General features: G+C 33.0%; 1 protein-coding gene across 4 annotated transcripts in view; it reads right to left on the bottom strand.

Annotated features, from left to right (window-relative positions):
* The window catches only part of VPS13B (vacuolar protein sorting 13 homolog B), a 669566-nt gene that overhangs the window by 322898 nt on the left and 325027 nt on the right, over positions 1-21641 (bottom strand). For 3 of the 4 annotated variants that reach the window (XM_024572260.3, XM_024572257.3, XM_045181664.2), the window contains 4 exons: positions 14351-14522; positions 13599-13713; positions 11102-11243; positions 7413-7821 (listed from right to left, as the gene is read on the bottom strand). In XM_024572260.3, coding sequence (XP_024428028.2) covers positions 7413-7821; positions 11102-11243; positions 13599-13713; positions 14351-14522 — 838 coding nt within the window. Of the gene's footprint in view, positions 1-7412; positions 7822-11101; positions 11244-11788; positions 11856-13598; positions 13714-14350; positions 14523-21641 lie in introns of all 4 variants that reach the window. The other variant, XM_071222225.1, reaches the window with a different exon arrangement.

Consider the following 21641-nt stretch of genomic DNA (forward strand, 5'->3'; position numbering starts at 1 on the left):
GCACATTTTAATTTTAAGATTTCTACTGGAAAATTGCTTGACACATAGCAATTTCACACCTGTATAAAAGTTCTACCTCCTAATGGAATCTAAAATGAAGGTAAGTAATCTTCAGAAAACTATAAAAGGCGAAAAGATACACCAATTCTGATTCTCTCTTTATGCTGAATAAAATAATATTTTACCATATTTCTCATCTTATAAAGTTCAACAACTTTTCAATAAATCATCAGCTAGTTCAACATCTTTTTTAAGGACTATGCAGAATGGATAGCAGTTTTTGATGACCCCATTAATTTATACTAAATTTTACTCCCTCTTCTCACTTGATTATTTTACTATAGTAGCTTTTTAAAACTGTTTAAAGTGTTTTAGAATGGTTACTAATATACGACTTTCTTGGTTTTGAAGAAAACATATACGAAAACTCATTAATTTCTCTCAAGGAGCTATCATCTGCCTCCAATGGAACAGAAAAGGACTGGCTGCAAGACCTCAGGAATATCCTGAACAGAACGTGCCAACAAAGGCATACAATCCATATTTCCCAAACTGTGGTGCCCAAAGAATGCAAAAGCGAAGAGATTATTTCCAGCTGCTCAGCAGTACACTCAGTATAGTCTGAATTAGATTAGTCTAAAAAAAAAAAAAAAAGACAATCAGAATTAAGAAAATCAGAAAAAATAGGAAGACATTCAGTGAGGAAAAGGAGGAAACAGAGTAAGACGTTCATAAAGGGAGGAGCCAACGGGAGGGTGGGGGAAGAGAGAACAGCACCAGGCGAAAAAGATGAGCCATCCCAGTAAATATTAGTGTATGGATGCCGCAATAAAGACAGTACTTTTAAATGTCCACGGCTGAGAGATCAAATAGAAAACTACTTTTCATGCAGCTGCACTATTTTCAAATGACTAGAGGTCTGTCTTGATTATAGGTCCTTATATTATGAGCATTGTTTACATTTCACAGAGCTTGCATTTTACGCCAAACTTATCAAATAGTTCCATGTGGGTAAAAACCTCTGATTAAGCAGCAGGCATCAATTAAACCAATAAATAGTAAGCCTGGAGAATAGTCCATACCACAAAAGAGCAATTAGTGTACTTGCTAACTGTTCTTCCAGGCTACAGATACTACCCACCATATGAAAGTCTGAAATGTAATAGAAACACTGCAGTAAATGAGGTACATATGGAAGAAAAATGACGTACTTGGTGTTACATACAAAGCCAGATCCAAGAACAGAATTCTGTTTCTGTTAGAGCCAAAAGTGTTCTCACTAGATTATACTGACTATGAAGTTATAATAAAAAAGCACTTAATATAGATTATTCACAAACTAAAATAATCAATTTTATTATAGAAAGTTATCAGCTAATCAAAATGTATCTTTGATATGTAAGAAAAAACCCAAAAATATGTATTTATACAAGAAAGTGCCTTGACTCATTTCTTCAGTTACTTTATAGTTGGAAAAAAAAAAAACTTCCCTTTTTTGGTTTACTTCACCTGCATTTAATAGTTGGACCATATGAGGAAATGTTCCCTCTAGAAGCATTTTCAACATGAAAATGAATGCCTTCCTTTATTGCTTTAACTGTATTTCAAAAAAAGTTGAGCCTCATGAGGAACTACTCACTCTAGAAGACTCACCCAAGATCCAAAAAACAGTCCTCCATTCTGAAATAAATAGCTTAAAGCCGGAAGTCAAACACCTGTAGATTCAGAATCTCGATAATAACTGCACATACTGCAGATAATATTCAAGTTGAAAATCAGACTTACAATCTTACTACTTTAAGTAAAATATGAGAATGTTAAATATATTTCTTATGATTCTGAACTGAATTTTACACATGAACTTTAAAAACTTTTATGTTCAATGGACTATGAAATGTAAGTCTGAAAGATCTTATCTGTTCTTAGGACAAAAAAAGTGTATTTAAAATGAAAAGGCTGTGAACAACTCTGAAATTATGAGCTTGTATATAAATAACCAAAAGCTTAAATAAAGAGAATTTTCAGGCAATTGTCAACTAACAGTAAGACTGTTGCTTATAACTAAGTTTTCTTAAATCCAACATGAAATAAAAGTATTTTGGAAACCAACTTTCCTTTAAGATTCTCAACAAAACTCAATATAGTAAAACATCTAAAGTCCCAAAAGTACTGGAACTTGCCACTGTGCAATGTTACACTTTTATGAGGCCGTAATTGCAGTGTCATTCCCACACAAAGCTACAGACAAAGGCTTTAAACTGTGTTTGCCGTATTTGCAGTGGAAGACAGAAAGAAGGTTTCATAAATGTGTAACCCTAATGACTGTTAGGTATAATAATGTGAAATATAGTTGCTTGGAGATATTTCTTAATGTATAGGGTCCAGCACAAATAATACCCTTTTTTTATTACAAAATCATAAGCATGGAGTTCCATAACACAACAATATCACACTCAAGACACTATATGACATTTTAGGTGAAATGTTCAAATTAAAATTATAAATTATGACACCCATTTTATTACCCTGCCAACCACATTAAAGCAGGCGTTACTTCTGCCAGACCCTGTAGTTTCTGCTGAGAAGTATCATGATACCATATAACTATGCTATCCACTTATTAAGACAATTTATACATATACTTTCAGTTTAATTAATGTGATAAAAATTTATTCAAGAAAAAATTTTCAAGCCTTTCTGGAGTAAAATAAATACTATGCTTTTGACTCTTACTAGGTATTACTGGAGTCATGTAAGTAATCACATTTCTTTCTAATGGAAATGCTGCTTCAATAATGTTTTCCTTATTTAGTCACATTGTATCTTTTACATTCAATATTCCACATGAAATCGATAAGTAAAACTTTGTCTACACTTTAAAATGGTTTAAATGGTAAATTTTATGTTATATGCATTTTACTGCAATAAAAAAATTTTTGTGGGTAAATGAATTATGGTCTTTTAAACTAAGAGTAACAATGATAAAAAATAAAGTGTCAAAAAAAACAAAACAAAAAAAACCTTTGAATTTTTGGCATGCATTTTAATATCTGTGTTTTACAGATAGACACATATTCTGGCATTTCATAACATCTCACATAGATTTTTAGATATAAGTATATATATAAGTAAAGATATATACATGTAGATATAAATATAGACATACACATGGACATATAAACAGACACACACAGAGGCAGAAGGCAAAATAAATGCAAAAATGAAAAGATGTATGTAATACAATGAAGGCCAGACAAAAAGATTTAATATACAATAAAAAAATCTTGTAACTGATGAAAAAAAAAAAAGGTAAGCAACTCCTAGAAAAGCACTACACTTTCTGACTGACAAAACACCAAAAAGTTTGATAAACTTTTGTTAGGATGAGATTGGGAAACCAGTATAAACTGGTACATCCTTTTAAGAGGGCAATTTTCCATCCCTTTGTATTTTAAAGGTATATGTCCTTTGATGTAGCAATCATTTTGCTAGGAAATTATTCTACATATATACTCAGGCAAGTCATAAAAATACCACTAAAAAGGTGCTTATTGCAAAGTGTCCACATAAGTCAAAGATTAAAATTAATCAAAGTCCATAGAAAATGTGGCAGACTGTATTTTCTGAAAATGGCTATAATGATATCTTCACATCTAATATGCTGATTTTTAAAAATATGCTGATTTTAAAGGTACCTGCTTAGGAGTTACTTATGCATCTGAATTTTGGAATTAGACATTAAAAATCCCACCACAACCACCACTAAAAAGGGTGGGAGGGGGCTTTAAAAATATGATTGCAGAAGTCTGAAAATATTTTTGCAATTACAATCAATTGGGGACTTTCCTACTTGTAACAGCCGAAAGGGAAATTTAAAATAACAACAAAACTGTATTATATGTAGTACTAGTTAATGCCTATAACACAACAGGCCAAAAACAACAAGCAAACGAAACAAAATGCATACACATACAAAGGAAATAAAGCTGTTATTTTTTCCTCTCAACTCTCAAAGAGTCAGATTCTTATTCCTTCTGGCATGTACACAAATCAATAAAGCACAGAACTTACTTCAATAAACCACTGCTGACTGTGATAGAAAAATTAAGCCAGAGGAAACGAATGAACTGCTGGCCTCTGTCTCCTGGCAGAGGTTGTCAAGTGCTCAGCACACAGGTGCTGTCACCCTTTCTGAGAGTAAGCTCCCACTGCTCTTCTTGTTGACTGAACTGTACATGAACACAAGCATCGTTCAGAAAATACCACAAATCCTGCCTAGTCAAAAGGGCTTCCAAGCAGATTGGTGGTTCTTCAAAAGCATAGAATTCTAAACATAAGTATATATCCCAAAGAGCGGAAAATGGGCTTAAATGTACCCTTGTATGCCAGTTTTCATCACAGGAGCGCTACTCACAACAGCTAACACAAAGGTAGAAGCAGCCCAAGTGTCTGACAGATGAATGGATAAACAAAATGTGGTACATCCATATAACGGAATATCATTCCGCCGTAAAAAGGAATGAACAATTCCCTGTGAAAACATCCCCTATACTAACAAATACCAAAGAGGCTCAGAAGCATTAAGTATATCAAATAGATAAAATATTTTAAGCCAAATGAACAAACTTTATTTAGGTGCAGATCAAATGCCCACACTGGAAACAGCTATGTCTGATTCAGGAAGACTTACTGGTATAAACACTACTGAGCTCCTATTTAAAAGTCTTACCCAAGTCAAGGAGACCTAACTTGGGGTGGTGAACACACAGTACAATACACAGACCATGTGTCATAGAATTGTACACCTGAAACCTATATAATTTTATTAATTTTATTATAGTGTCACCCCAATTTCAAAACTTAATAAATGGGAGATGAAGCACATACATTTGGTTCATCTTCTTTTTATTGGTATTTGTGACCAGTATTGATATTTATGGTGTGGAATTTAAGGTATGAAATCTTAAACCAGTATAGTGGATATTACAGGAAAAAGGACTCATCTTAGGATTAGTTAACAGGTGAGCACTACTTAGAGACCGGTGAAGGCGTATAATTTGAGGACTATCTGTGATTCCTGAACACTTCTATGTGACTGATAAAAGCATCACAGTCAGATGTGTTGCGTTACTTACGGATCTGCCTGCATGACTGTCCCCTATTTTTTCAGAGAGCCTTCTTCCCACATTTTTCTCCACCTCATCTTAACCTCTCACCTCCAATATCACTTTTTGTATGATGTTTCAATGAAATTTTGGCCTTACCAATGGTTTACATTCAAAGGAAAATAATTGGAAAATTATAGATTGGAGAACATAAAGTATATGCAAAAGCTTACTAATAATATATCTTATTTTTATTGAAAATTACAGGAATTGTAGTTAGAAAATTGAATCTTGTTTACCAACCAGAGAGATATTTATAGAAAATAATACCCTTAGTTGTTAAAAAAAAAACATTTAGAATTTTTTACAGTAGAGATATGAGACTTCATTTATTCTTATTTTTTATGAAGGTACAAAATGTCTGTGATTTTATTTTAATGGGAAAAGGCATAGGTAGTGCACTATGCTATTTCTAAAATATTATGTACTACTCCAGAATCTTTTCCCAAAATAATGATAAATTTTCTGTGATCACAAAGCCAAACTACTTCTGTTTCCACAGCATTGTCCCCTATTCTCAGTTGAAAAATCAAACATGGTTTGAAAATCTCAGTAACCTTTTACATCTGTTCCTCTTCTTGTATGGTTATGAGAAAATGTTATTATGAGTCTCAAACTGGTTACCAGAAAAGTTTATTGTGTAAAAATGTAGGGTGTTTTTTACCTATGTAACTTTAACATAAATTGTATTATCTAAATGCTCATTAGATAGTAATTTAACAAAGAATAACAGTAAGGAAACAGCATGAAGGTCACTGCCTCTGCAATAAATGCACAGCCTCTTCTCTGCCTATGGTGGTTTGTCTCTTACATCACTTGTAATGGCTCAATAAAGACGAACTATTCTTTACCACTCAGGTGTTTCTATAAACTCTCTGACAAGATGAAAATAATTGCATAGAGCTGTCAGAATACAGCATGCGCAGAGAGCAGTAATTTCACATCTCTCAAGTGATCAATGTTAGGGCAGTCATTAGTAAAAATTAGAATTATAAAGTAGGAACTGGTCTGCATTAAGAATCCATAAGTATGATACACTGAATTTATCTCCAGATAGACATATGGGTAATTAAGAACTCTACAAGTATTTTCTTTTATTTACAGAAATGTTAAATAAGTCATTACTTTGAATACACCTTACTTATTGACAATACTAGGCAAAATACCTTCCCTAATTAAAATCATCTATCTATGGGTGACAGAACAAGAGACAGATGAGAGAGAAAAAAAGAAAAAGAGTTCTGCTGTTTTCATGTGAAAGAAACTACCCCTCCAATAGCCATTCTCTCTTCTTTCTCAAATTCACAGAGCCCTAATTTATTAGCTGGGCCCTACCACCTAGGAAAGACTGCCCCTCACCCTCTCATACAGAGAATAGAGTCACATGACTAAGTTTTGGCCAATGAGGAATAAGCACTAGTGAAATGTGGGACTTCCAGAAACTCTACTTTAAAGAAACGGCATAAGTTCCGCTGATTAGACTTTCTTTTATTGAGAACTCACTATGGAACTGGCACCATGCACAGTCTCATGTAGTCATCATTTGAAAGGAAGCTATCAATAAGGCCTACTATCAAGTTAGGTGCTACTACTGCCATTTTCAACACAGGGATTCAGTTAACTCATGCAAGAATTCACAGTTCATAACTGGTAATGCTGAGACTGGAACTCAGGTCTGTGTAACTCCAAAGTTCATACCGCTAACCACTGTATTACAATTTCACTGAAAATTCTTAAAGTTCTTCATTCTTTCATATCATGGGGAAAATTAAATTTTAAAAGCATTCTTATGGATGGAGTGGGACTATCAATTCATTTCATTGTAAAACCTAGAACAATTGCAGAGGGCACTGAGAAGCCTGGAAGAAGCCACAAGAATCTTGGTATATTGACTAATTTTAATTAATTTTTAGTTTTCTGAGATATATAGAACTCAACATTTGAGTTTAACAAAACAAATGACAGAAAGTATAAGCCTAACTTGCAAAAGCCCAGAAGAAAAAAATCTCGCATTTCTGACTCTAGTAACTGAGTCAAAAACATACCCAGTGTTCTGACATATTTCCTAACGACAGAGGTGCAGAATGACTATAACATATGCACACTCACTCTTTCTAGAACACACCAAACTGCAAACTATAACTAGCTACCATATGAAAAAAAGAAAGAAAGAAAGTAAGAAGAAAGCTAAGGTCTTTAGAAGAAAGTTATTTAAAATCAGATCAAAATAATTTCTAAAGAAAATACCTTCAATACTTGGCTGCATTTCTTCTGTTTTGGGAACAAAAATTCTGATTACACTTGTATTGATGTAAATCAAAGGTAAATTGCGAGAAGTCAGCGTATGGGTCCTCATGGGCTGACCAGGAGATTTTCTTTTCTCTTTTTGGGTCTTTGGTAATTTTGCTTGAAATATACTTGCAATGGCATTAAGTAAAGGAAAACAGAGGACAATATCAAAAGCTTGTGCTGAAAGAAGAATTTCATGAAGAAAATGAGGGGAACCATCCGTTAAACCTTCAGATAATTTATGAAAACTTCTTCGTTCATTCCTTGATATTAACTTGTGGCGGACATTTTTTGTTACAGCTTTTGTATATGTCAAAGAAAGAAATCCATGCTGCTGATGAGAGCCATCCAGAAGTTTGGCAGTAGTCTGTTCCAAAAAAGGAGATCACAATACACATTTCATTAAAAAAAAAAAAACAACAGTTTAAAAGCAGAAAATGATCTCAGTTGGTATTTTAACCTTTTATTATGTCTATACCTCTTAATGAACACATTACCAAACAATTCTGCAGATGTAACAAAAGCTTCTAATACTGTTGGTACGACTGAACCGAAAGTGAGGAATCCTAAAGTCTAGTTTAGATCTAGAGAGAGGTAATTAACCTTTGTGTGCCCCTTTCTGTGATTTCTATAATTTTTGTAACATTCAGAATTTGGAACAGATCATCTCTGGATTTTATCTTTTAATTCGTGATAAGAGAACAAATATGCTGTCACAATATGGGCCACAGAGGGGTTGTTTATGCAGGTGAAGTTGAAATAATCATGTTACTCATTTCCACTCAGGGTGATCAACAACCCTACTTCACTTGACTTACCGTTTCTAAGAGCAGTTTTTCCTTTAGTAAACTGGCTAACGTATATGAAGACTGAGCCCATAAAAAGAGCCTCGCTGCCACCGTGCTTTGATGAGTACACTAACCATTTAACACATGTCCACTGGAAAGGACCATGTGACACAGAAATAACACACTTGTCCTTTAAACTTGCCTGTTTTCAGTGGCTGTCATAATGTTTGCAAAATATATCAAGTATCCTACAAATCATATTCTTTGGGTTCTATACTGTATTACTATAGATACAACATTTGGTTGAGAGTGAAAATTATGTCACTGTAACTTCAATATTTCTGACATAATTTTCTAATTCTCATATTCAAATTGCACAGTATAAATAAGTTATAGTAAAGCAACCTACTTTTCAGAGTAAAGTAAAATGCATACTTTGTATTTCTCTTTGTATCTCTTTTTGTATGAAAAAAAATCTCTTCAAAAGTTTCCCTAAACAAATTAATGTACATTATTCCTATTTTGCAAATTACTCAATATAAAATTGGAGTTACTATGCTTCACATTCCTAACCCCTCTTCCCAAGGCTTAAAATTTTTTAGTTATTAGAGTCCAAAGAGTAATGTTAAAAGAGGAGGCAAACTAAAGAGAAGGAGAAAGGAGGAGGAGGAGGGGAAGGAGGGGGTGAGAGGGATGAGGAGGAGAAGGATACTCCTTCAAACAGAAAACATGTGAGACAAGTATGTAGCAAAGCAGCGATGGGTCTGAACCTATGTTATCCCATCACTAGCAAACCTCTTTCATTTCCATTTCTTGCCTCTTGCGTTGTTATCACCCAATAATGTGATCAGAGGAAAAAAATATGGAATTCAGCTATCATTGTTGATTTTGTTTTAAATATGGACTTTACAATGAAGAAAGGTGAGATAAAATTTACCTTTGTATATGTTACTTTTTTAAAGTTAATTTTATGAACATTAAAAAGCTTGGAAAGCAAACAGTACATGGATGTGAAATATAATAATTTTTCATATGACTGCCCTGCCCTCAGGACATTTTTTTACTGTCCCCAGCTTTCTCATCGCCTCACACTCTTCTCACCACCTGGCGGGACAGCAGGCAACAGTGGATAGAGAAGGGTGGCTGTGCTGTGGCCCCAGCAGAAGAGGCCACAGCAACACTGTCCCTCTCCAGGTGTCCACTTTGTCCACACCTGGGGGGTGGTAGAATCAAACACTAATCTAAATAACCCAACTCAAATCTTCATTAATGGCAACATTTGAATTCTGGAGTTAGTATAAAAGGTATTTCAATGTATAAAAGTTTTGATCTGGAAAAAATATTTTTAAACATTGAATGTAGGTGCTCTTAAAAGGCAAACTCCCACAGGGACATTTTGTTAAACTACTGAATCCATAACTCCCTTAAGAAGAAAAAAAATGAAAAAAATGAATGAATACTAGCTAGAGTTGGGATAATATAGTTACTTTATATAGAGTAATAATCAGTATTTTATATGATTTAAAATTAAAATAAGAAAATACTAATAATTAAGGAAATGTCAATAAAATTTAAAGAGTAAATTGATAGAAAAAATTTTAGAGGATATTAATAATAATTTTTCATGAATACATGTCAAAATTATTAAGAATGTTTCTCATGGATGCTAATGAATATCCAAAGAGAAGACGATAAATCTAAACAGAACTTCCTCCAATACCTAATCAACAAAACAAACAAGCGAGCCTAACAGAACCAGAGAAATGGAAATAAAGAACAAACTGGCAGACAACAGAGGCGGGGATAGAATGTGGGAGGTGGGTAGGGCAGGGGAGAATAATGGGGGGAAAATGGGGACAACTGTAATTGAACAACAACAACAAAATAAAGGGACATATTTTTCCAGACTAGGCTAGAAAAACTCAAAACTCAAATCAGAAACTAGTATTTGCCATGTATGTTGTGTGTGTATGTAAAATATGTGTGTACACATATGTGTACATATATGCACATGTGTGTGTGCATATATAAAACATTAATTCTAAGAACACAATTATTTAAAATACTTGGCTGAGTTTTATAATGCTGAAGATATATGCCTTAAATTCCTTTTGAGCCACAAAAAAGGAGATAGAAATAGATAAGTAGTTTATACACGCTAAGAAAATTTCTAATAGTGTTTGCAATAATTTAATAAATTTTTAAGAGAATTACTATTACCATTGTGATAATCTGCTCCTAATATTATAAAATGCATGTATTTTTACTGCCTTGAAAACATCACTTAAAATAATTAGCTTAATAATATATTCAGATAAATTATACCATCAGAAAAAGAAGGAGCTAAACTTTTAAAAGCCAGTGGTGTGCGGTCTGTTGGTCATTTTCTATCCAGTAAATAATGGACACACAGCCATTACCAGATTCAAGAGGGCACAACATAAGATACTTTAAATTAGTTGTGAAGAGGAAATGGCTTAATAAAAGGAGGAAAAAAAGCAAACCAAGTAAGAATCATAAAAGGCATGACAACAGCAGTTTGGTCAACTCTTGATCATTCAGTACATGCATAATTTAAAAAACATATTTAACATCCAACTTTGATTTTTAATGGTGATTGCAAAATTAGTTTGTATTCACAAAACCAGAGTGGTAAGCAGCATACACAAGTAGCCCAGAAACAAATCAGAATATAGTGGGAAACCAGTCCATGATTTAAATATTCATTATAGTTCATTTACAAAGTAGATGGTATAGAGGAAGAGGAAAATCAAGAGTTCACCCTATGTACAGTTCAATTCCTTCTCTAGGTTCCTGTTAAAGGGAGTTCTGTAGCATAATTTAAAAATGATTTCTTACAGAAGGAAAGAAGCCAGAGCAATTACTGAAAGGGTCCTGCTTGCTGACGGGTCGAACCAGCAAGGTGCGTCTGTTCAGCTTGTCAGTACAGGAAAGGAAGACACCTCCACATTGCCCCAGAGACCAACACTCTTCCCCAAGGCTTGAGGTGATGGACAGGAGCAAAGAAGGTGAAAAGACAAAAAGCAATAAAAGCCATAAGCAAAAAAAAAATCTAGATAGTTTTAATTCTGCTCAAGTTTGCATAGGTTTAGATTTGAGCCATTGCTAGGTATGGGCTCTGTCTGGACCATCTTCTGCAAAAGCATTGTTAATGGAAGTAAACAAAAATTAATTATTGTAAGTGTACAATGACTACTTTTAGTTTATGATAAACGACAATCCACGTGACTCACTTATGAATGAGGAAAACTCCTAAAAAAGTCAATATAATAATACATTAATGATAAAGTATATTAATAAAAACAATCCTACCTTTGACCATTTGAAAAATTTATTTAATTGCTGTAGAGGAAAAATGGTTACATAACACAAGCAGTTTAAAGAAATGGTTTAATAACGTAATTTTGGAAGAATAGGTCAAAAAATTACTATGAGCTGTAATTATTGTAACCATTAGTCCTAGTGCATGAAAGAACAAAGACAGTTTACATTTTTAAAAAATCATAATTACTAAATGAGTCTCACCACAGGTTTTTCTTTGCACTGTAGAAATACTCCTTCAAAATGTCCTGACTGCCAACCTTCCCCTGGCCTGGAAAACATAAGTTCACCTTATCTGTTCTCTTCAATTATTCTGAGTCAAAAAATTGAGCATATATAACTATTTCAAATAGTTAGGATGTAAACAACACTGCACTGAACTAAAACACCGATCAGATAATACAATCAACAGAAACATTAACAGTAGCACCACACCTTAGTAGTTCTTCACAGAAGCATTTGTTTTAATGATAAATTACGTATTTATTTGGATGGTTATTTATCTCTATCTCACCCATGAGAATATGAGGTCCATAAGGCCATGACTTATGTCTATTTTAGTTAATCACTGTACACTCATTGTCTAGTAGTACTTAATACACATAATACACACTCGATAAATATTTTAAGTGACATGAATAAATGATCTAAATACTTAAAACTCACATAAATTTCACAGTAAAGCTACTGATGATCTAGAACACAGACTGTAATATTTATACCATCAAGAAATTATTTCAGCTACAATATTCATGTATCACTTGCAAGGATCATTTTGATATAGAGCTATCCCATTTAAAGGGAAATAAAGAGCTAAACACTCCATTACCACAAATCAACTAATGATATACTGTTAATTCAATGAAAACAATTATCATATGCTTGGTAAGATAATACAATTATAATAAGTATATATATATTTGTACATATAGCAAAATATTTGGAATTTCACAATTATGACACAATTTTTCAGCTGTGACAGTGGATAATTATTCACATGAGCAATATGCTGTATGCTACAAAGATCAAAATTCAAATGTCTTAATGTAGAAACAGAAACCTGTTAAATAAAAAGACTGTTTAGGGTACATAATGCATTAATAAAGGTAGAGAAACATGTGTGCTTCTGCAGGCACTCAATAAGGAATTTTTGAGTGAATATTATGAATTGAGGTAAAAATAAAAAAGGCTGTTGCCAAACAGCCTTTTGCTGTTGCCTTTTGCTATGCCAAAATACTATGAAACTGAAAATATGATGCTATGAAAAAATATTCAAAAAGTTATGTGTGTGTTTTATAGTCTGTGAATTACATTTCAATTTTAAAAAATCTCCAGGGTAGTATTATTAAAACTGTAACAACAACAACAACCCAAAAAGCATTTGGATTTTTATTTGGAAAAAAAAATGACAAAAATGTTATATAGCTTTGTGAAAATATCTAAAACTTCACTTTTTTACTACCATTATTTATCACTGTAAAAAAACTGTAATTGCTTGTAATCATATTCTTGATAGAAATTTATTAGGGATGGAAAAATGGTTCTAGAATCATCCATCATATGAATTTTAATCTGTGAGGTATGAAAAGTCGCCAGGGTGCAAAGAGCAGATGTTGCTTCATTTAGCCCACATTAATGATACTGCTACCGGGAGTGGACGGCAAGGCTGCAGCAGAAGCCAAAGCCATCACCCGTGTCCCAGGCATCTCAGCAAGTATGCAAGATATGTAACAAATGTGTGAGATGATTAGTGAAAGCAGCTTATGTCATGTAATATGGCAATGAGGACATTTATGAACAGACTTACCATTCTATGAAACAAAACTTTATTATATTCTACATATGAATGAATACCAAGTAAAGTTAACACATTTTTTTTCTGCTAAGAACCCTCTTCAGGAATAAACAATAGTATTTCTAAAAAATAACTAATCAATATGAATATAAAAAAATGCTTATTATACCTTGTTCAAAGAAAATGTAGCCTTTCCCATAACCATTATTCACTATTTACCTGCTTCTGTAGTGATCAACATTGAAACTTTCTATTTTACATTTCACTTTGGTATACACATCCTGGACATCGATGGAAGCACTGAGATCTTCCAGTTCACTGACCATACAAAGCTCTGCAATAAGAAGTAAACATTAATTACAATATTGGCCCTACAATCAATGGCATGTATGTTCTTTACCTCTACAAAGGGACCAAGTCTCTCTGCTACTCTACAATAATAAGAGTAAGCGGGAGTAAGTGGGTTGATTCCCAGTCAGTCACAGGCCTGAAGTGCAGGTTCGGTCCCTGGTCTGGGCACATGTGACAGGTGAACGATCGATGTTTCTGTCTCCCATTGATGTTTCTCTCCCTCTGTCTCCCCCTCCATTCCCCCCTTTCTAAAATCAATAAGCATGTCCTCAGGTGAAGATAAAAACTATTGTTTTTAAAAGGAGTTCATAGTGTTTTAAATGCAGTATCTGGTATCAGTCATTGATTTTTGAATAGTTTTCCTGACAATAACATAATACATCAATATAACCAAGAAGAAATTACCTCATGATTTTTGAGATGAATTTTAATACAAATAAGACAAAATTCACCTATAACACTCAATATGTTAGTATTGCTAACAGAAATCACTTGAATTAGACTTAATGATGTCTATTTAATTTAAATGACAATGACAAATAAAACTAAGTCTAGTATTTCTTCTAAAAATAGTCTTTAATATTTTATCTTTTCAGTACAGAAGAAAAGTAACCCTGTACCTGTGCCTTTATTTTCAGGATCGGGAGCGAAGAGCTTTATAGTAATTTTGGGAAGCACCCACTGCATCCACAGGCTAACACGTCCACTGGATCCACCAATGTTACTTGTAGTCTGTTCCAAGGTGACAGAATCTGAGAATGGTGATTCATCACCTGCTTGCACAGAATCTCCCTGGGTTGAGGGAAAAAAACACTTTGTAACTTAAAAGAAATCTTTAATTATTACCTATAACTTTTCCATATCACATATGCTAATACTAATCTTGTAAATGTTTATGCTAATACATAATGCTAATACCATAAACTAATAAAATCACCACATACTAATCAATATACTGTATCATGTTTATGTTTAAAATACGTGTATACATATTTAAACATTAGTGAAGTGTGTAAGTTATTCTAGTTGGTAGCATGATGTATTAGGCTAAGGACTTTAGACACTAGCATGTGATCTAATCTTTGTGTCCTCTCCTAAAAAATGGTTATTATAATGATATTTATCTCTTAGAGTTGTTAAGATTAAGTAAGAACATGAATATGAAGTGATAACATATACTAAACAATTCATCAATAGTAGGTATAATTATCACCATCAAGCTCAAATAATACTTAGAAATTAAACACTCATATTCCTAAGAATTTGTATCCCAAAGCCTCTTGCCTTTCTCATTTTATTATCTTTCTAACTTCAGCACATTTTCCTGTGCCATATATTCTTAACTTTTAACTTCTAACTCCTTCTGTGCTCAGGAGTAACTTAGCAGTGTTCAACAGACAGAACAAAACAGCCTCTAAAATTTGAGAGAAGTTAATGTAACAGGATCAGTGTACTGTTTTCTGTGGAGAGTTTCTCAGACTAATCTTTTAGTCAAGCCACTTGCTTGGCATTTTAAAGTAGGAAAGATAAGTAAAACCTAAAACAAAACAAAACCAAAGACCCTACGCTGATTACCACACACATACCATCTTTATATTTAAATAGGTATATACAGCTACTATATGAAGTTTTTACCATCAGTTTTACAGCATCTTTTAATCAGAATAAACTTCAATTTCACTGAACCACCGGAAGGAGACCAAATGGGGAAGATTTTTACAAAATAGGCAAGTGTTTAGTGTTGGAATACGTCAGCACCAAGCACAGTAAAGCAACACTGTCCTGTGATGGACAGTGACAGAAAAATTACAGACTTAAACCTGAAGATAGGATAGGCATTCCTGGATCCCATTACATGAAGCAAAGCCAACAGCCTGCTGTTGGCCATGTTTTCATATAAATAGCTCCCCAATATTAAGTGGTTCTATATCTACTATAATTGAAATTCCTAGAATTTAAGAAGCTATAGAAAGATTTGGGGTTTTGGTTAGCTGTCTGATGTAACACAACATCTAATGAAAAGCACAAGCTAATCCCAGAAAAGAATGCATTTTTAAGTCAAATTAAATAAAAGATAACATCATAGTCAGTATGCCTTTCTTTAAGAATAGGTTCTTAGATGAGAAGCGTTCATAAATTAATTCTCCCTCAAACAGAAGAATATAACAGTCACAAGAATAGAAACTGCAGTGAAAACAGCCAACAAAACCTTGATTTTTTTTTAACACTGTTAGGTATATTCAGTATGAATGCTAAGAAAACTGTGGCTTCAAATTTAATAAGAAAGCTGTCTTGAGAAAAAGTTCTGCTCTACTTCCTCACAGAGTTTCAATTTTCATTTTGGATTTACAACATTTGGTGTGGTGTTGTTAAATATGTTTATGCATTAATTTTCTGCTCTATTTCCAATTCTATAGCAAAAATCGAGCCAGAATTGGAGATGCTGGACTATTTTCCCACACCTCTTTATGCCAAGTTCTAAAATATACAGTTTAATTCTTTCACCATTTTGTTGCAAATTGACTAAAATACTGAGTTTATTTTCCTAGCTGAATTTATCTTTGTTCATCTGGAAGAGCAAACACTTCAGCCCTTCATCCTTGGCCTGGTTCAGAGCTCAGGGATGATCATAGTTTTGGCCACATTGCTATTCTCCCTTATCAAAATAACTCCAGAGTTCTTGTTCAATCACGGAACTTCCCAAAGGGCTAAACACTTCCACCACTGTTTGTACTTAAGTCAACAGTAACAAGTGGCCTGCTGTGGTTTCCACTACCTTTGCTCCCATTATTTCAATGCAAGGGTGGGAAAAATGATTAACTGTTTTTTAAGCTCAGTGCTTAAGCCTTTCACTCATATTTCCCCCTCGACACCACCCAGATGGATATTCAAGGAAGCTAGAGCTATATTCACTGAAAAGTATGGTGCTCCCTATCAACATGTCAACATGAAAAGAATTACTCATAGTTTAAAGTATAAATCATCCAAGGATCATATAAACAAATACTTCTACTTAATACAAACAATTGTTAAGAGTGTGCTTTTTAAAACTAGATTCATTTATAGTAAATTCTTTACAGTTAAAACAATTTAAAAATAATAGTTTTGACCTAACTCAACAAGAAAAAATAAACAGTAAATGTTTTAACATTTTTATGAACTTTTTTAATGCAAGTATTATTTAGGGATTAAATTCAAAGTTGCAATTTCAAAGTGGTTCCTGATATAAATAAGCACAACGAATGTGAGGTGGCCTCAGATTAATAGATTATATTTAACAATAAAACTCCTTGAAATTTAAAAACAGAAAATAAGTAAGCCAATAATTGAAAAACTATAGAGATTTTCTAGTATAATTATTTAGAAATAGGGAAAAACATCACAAACAAAATATTCTGTTGATTGGTATGTGAAGGCTAAATAGTAACCTTCACTTACCTCATCTGCTTTGATATATTATCTTTGTTCTTTCAACCGCTACCTAATTGATTAGATGGTAATCTAAATGCTAAGATTTCTACATTTTGAATAAAAGTTTTGCACTAAATGTTAAAGATAAATATTAAACGAAATAAGTATATTCAGGAGAAGATTTAAAATTAATGAGACATTCTTAAATGTTTAAAATGTTTCTTTTCTAAAGGGTTGTTTGGAATAACAATTTGAAATATGTCACTATTGAGGTTAACTGTACTTGAATAACTGAACTGACAACAGTGTTGCTGTAGTAGATGATGTCAAACTAGGTATCAGTCTATTATTCACACTGTTTTTGAAACTGACATATAATTGACATAACATTATATTAGTTTCAAAAGTACAACATAGTGATTCAGTATTTGTATATATTGTGATACGATGACCACAGTAAGTCCAGTAACACTCATCACCACAGTTACAAATTATTTTTTCTTGTGATGAGAACTTTATAGATCGACTCTTAGCAACTTTCAAATACAATAGAGCAGGGGTGTCAAACTCGTTTTCACCAGGGGCCGCATCAGCCTCACAGTTGCCTTCAAAGGACCAGATGTTATTTTAGGTCTGTATAAATGTAACTACTACTTAGCTAGGGGCAAGGAGCTCGGCACTGCTGCTGGGTGGAAACAAGGTGCCAGGCTGGATAAAACAAGGTGGAGGGCCGGATTCGACCCGTGGGCCTTGTGTTTGCCACCTGTGCAGTAGACTATCTAATCACCTTTACTCATTTTGCTTCCCCTCCCCAATTTCCACTTTTAATTTAACTAGAAATAAATGCATTTTAAACAACTACTGGACACTAAGAAATGAACCACTTTATGCTGGGTGTTTTGAGAACAGGTGTGCTAAAAGCAATTTTAATTCCTGAATCAATAAAGAATGCAAGTCAAATTTTGTCATGAACCTCAGCTACCATACACTGGAGGTTAGTCTGTCAATTCTCACGTCAGTGTGTATTGCAAATCAACATTCTAGCAACCAATCAGCATTTTACATTTTTTTAAGCTTCAAAATTATTTTTTTTACTCTCACTGTGAATGAAGAAGGCATGTAAAAGACATTATTCATACATACAAGAAAGCAAAAATAAAAAACTTCTAGCTATGAAATTAACAGTAAAAAGGTCCCAGGCTAGTGACCATAGGCCTTAGAGTCCCTTGGAGAAGCAAACACATAAAAGCCCTATTGGGGAAACAGGCCATCAACACTATGTAAGAGCCTCATAAATAAAGACCCACTAAAGAAGAACTCCCAAAATAAAATTACACAACACATAAGGAAACAATCTACTATAACAAAGAATTAAGAACACAATAAACACTAGGAGTAGACTCTCAAGAAATTCATATAACAGATCTAATAGGAATATAAAATAATTATGTTTAAAACAATTAAAGACATAAAAACAAACAAAAATAAGCTCATATTAAGTTTAATGTATTTACATCAAATTATATTTGTAGTGACTTAATGAATATATACATCCATGTCCTGTACCATAATAAATCAGTTTTAATTTAATTATAAGTTGATATTCCCAAATTATTTAATATCCATATATTCAAAACCAATGTGTGTGAAATGTATTCTCTACTGAGCTCTGTACCAGTTGCTTAAACTAGTGATAGCCTCTGAAAATAAAGATAATAAGTGACAGATGGTGATGGAAAGTTACATTCCACACCCAGCCTGTCACTGGAACAAAATAATTATCTGACACCTTCACTTCTGAGCCAATGGAAGTCTCTCAGTCTAAATTATTGTTTCTAACCTATAATGTTTGACTTAACACTTTTTAAAATATGGAAAACAAACAACATAAAAAGTACAACTAATATGGAAAAAGAAAAGGTAACAGGATCATTTTTTTTATATTTTGCTACTTTTAGAAAATTTATTAGAGCTGAAACAATGCTAGTTTTCATTCACACAAAATTACTGTCAAAAGAGAAAATTGTTTTCAACTTAAAAACATTGTCTACTAATTAAAAACTTAAGTGGAATATTTATTAAACATAGTTCTAGAAGCCCTAGCCACAGCAATTAGGCAAGAAAAATAAATAAATGGTACCCAAATTGGAAAAGAAGTAAAATTATCTCTGTTCACAGAGGTCATGACCTTGTATATAAAAAATCCCAAAGATTATGCACACACACAACCAAAAATTGTTAGAATAAACAAATTCAGCAAAATTTCATTATACAAAACCCACTTGCATAACTCAGTTGTGTTTCTATATACTAACAGAGAACAATCAGAAAAAACAATAAAATGATTCCATTTATGATGGCATTGAGAAGAATGAAATACTTAGCAATGAACTTTGCCAAGGAGGTGAAAAACTTTTATGCTAAAAACTACAAAGTATTGCTAAAAAAATTACTGAGCATGTAAACACATGGGAAAATGTCCCATGTTCATGGGTGGGAAGACTTGATATTAAGATAGGGATCATGTGTGGAATCTAATGAACAAAATGAACTAACAAGCAAAATAGAGGCAGTCTCTGACAGCTGCTGGGGTGGGGGTTATTACATGAGGGGTTGGAGGGGTTGAGAAAGAAAGAAAAAAAAAGGAGAAAAAACTCATGGTCATGGACAACAGTGTGGTGATAGCCAGGGAGAAGGGGAAGTAGAGGGAGGAAGAAGAGGGTATACCGGGGATAGATGATGGTGGAAAGAGACTTGACTTGGGGTGGTGAACACAAAATACAGTATATAGATAATGTATTGTAGAATTGTGCACCTGAAACCTGTATATTTTTTTAACCAGTGTCACCCCAATAAATTCAATAAAAAGGAAAAAAGTAAAAAGAAGATGAGGAGTTCTGTGTAATGGGCACAGAATTTCAGTTGAGAAAAATGAAAACGTTTTGGAGATTGATGGGTGAGTGATGGTTATACAACAATGTAATGTATTTAATGCTATAAAATGGTACACTTAAAAGTGATTAAATGGTAATTTTGTGTTATGTATATTTTATCACAATAAAAAAATGCCATAAAAAGTTAACTGGGACATAAAATCATACCTTTATAGTAACAAAAATAGATTGCATTTATTCAGCATCTATAATAAATGTTTAATTAGTTTTATTTGATAAAGATTATGATACTGGAGTTGGATTCAAATTTTTGTTTTATCATTAAGTTTTATTTTATCAATGAGTAGTATAAAATTCATTTTCTAAGAATACAGAAATATCAGTGTCCAAGGTGGGAACAGGATCGAAACCCTTGCCTATATTCCCTTTATATTAATTACAATAGTGTCCTCTGTCCATTAGGTCTCCTTACTATTCATTCTCTTTTCTAACAATCTCCTAAGTTAAAACTTCATATAAATTCAAATAACACATAAACTAGGACCTTCCGGTTGGGATGAGATATATGTTATACAAATTGCCTTTTCAGTTAATATTACCTTACTGATGATGATGGGAATATATAGGAACTGTGAAAATTGTCACATGAAATTCATAATTTTCCAGAGTATAAAACAAGAGGGAATATATCACATTCTATTTTATGAAGATAGCATAATCTTGATACCAAAATATGAGCAAAATATTATACAAGAGTTAATACCAGTATACCAGTATCGCTCATGATGATAGATACCAAAATCCTAAATAAAATACAAGCAAACACAGTACAGCAAGATATAAAAAGAAAAATATATCCTAATCAAGTTGGATTTATTCCAGAAATGCATTATCAGCTTAATATTTGAAAATCAATTAATATAGTTAGTCACATTAAAAAGTAACAGAAACAAACAAGTATATAATTATCTCAATTGAATAAAAAAACATCAAATATCAAAGACTATGTCTATTATAAAAGGGGTAAGACCCCTAAAAAGAAAACTAAAACTTTATTGATATTAAAGAACACATAAATAAATACAGGAATATCATGTTCATAGGGTTTATGGACAAATCGTACATAGTCTGTTAATACTCGTACTGACACATTGAGATGGACATTAACATTATCCCCGTTTTTACAAATGATGAAGCTACAGCGCAGAGGTTAAATAATGTGATGAATTGCAGAGATAAAAACTCAAGTTGCCTGATTCCAAAGTCTCCTCCACAGATTCCATTAACTTAGAATCAGGCTAAGATAAGCCAGCCCAGTCCCTACTTTGTGTGACCCTTCAATTCATTGTGTTTCAATTTTCTAGTACATAAAAAAAGGATCCCGGGCTAAATGAGCTCTCCAAAAATTCCTTTCTATTATATATAGCAGTAAGTTGCTAGAATTAAGAGAAGCATCTTTGTTCATTTGTCAGACTCTGCAAAATTATTACATCAAAGTCAGAGGAAGGCAATTCTTAGGACAGAGTCTATGGTGAGGAGCGGGGATATAGCAGACACAATTTAGCTAGTTTTCCCAGGAGAAAAACAAAATACACCTTAGAGAAAA

Source organism: Desmodus rotundus, chromosome 8 (genome assembly GCF_022682495.2).
Source record: "Desmodus rotundus isolate HL8 chromosome 8, HLdesRot8A.1, whole genome shotgun sequence".
Lineage (NCBI taxonomy): Eukaryota > Metazoa > Chordata > Mammalia > Chiroptera > Phyllostomidae > Desmodus > Desmodus rotundus.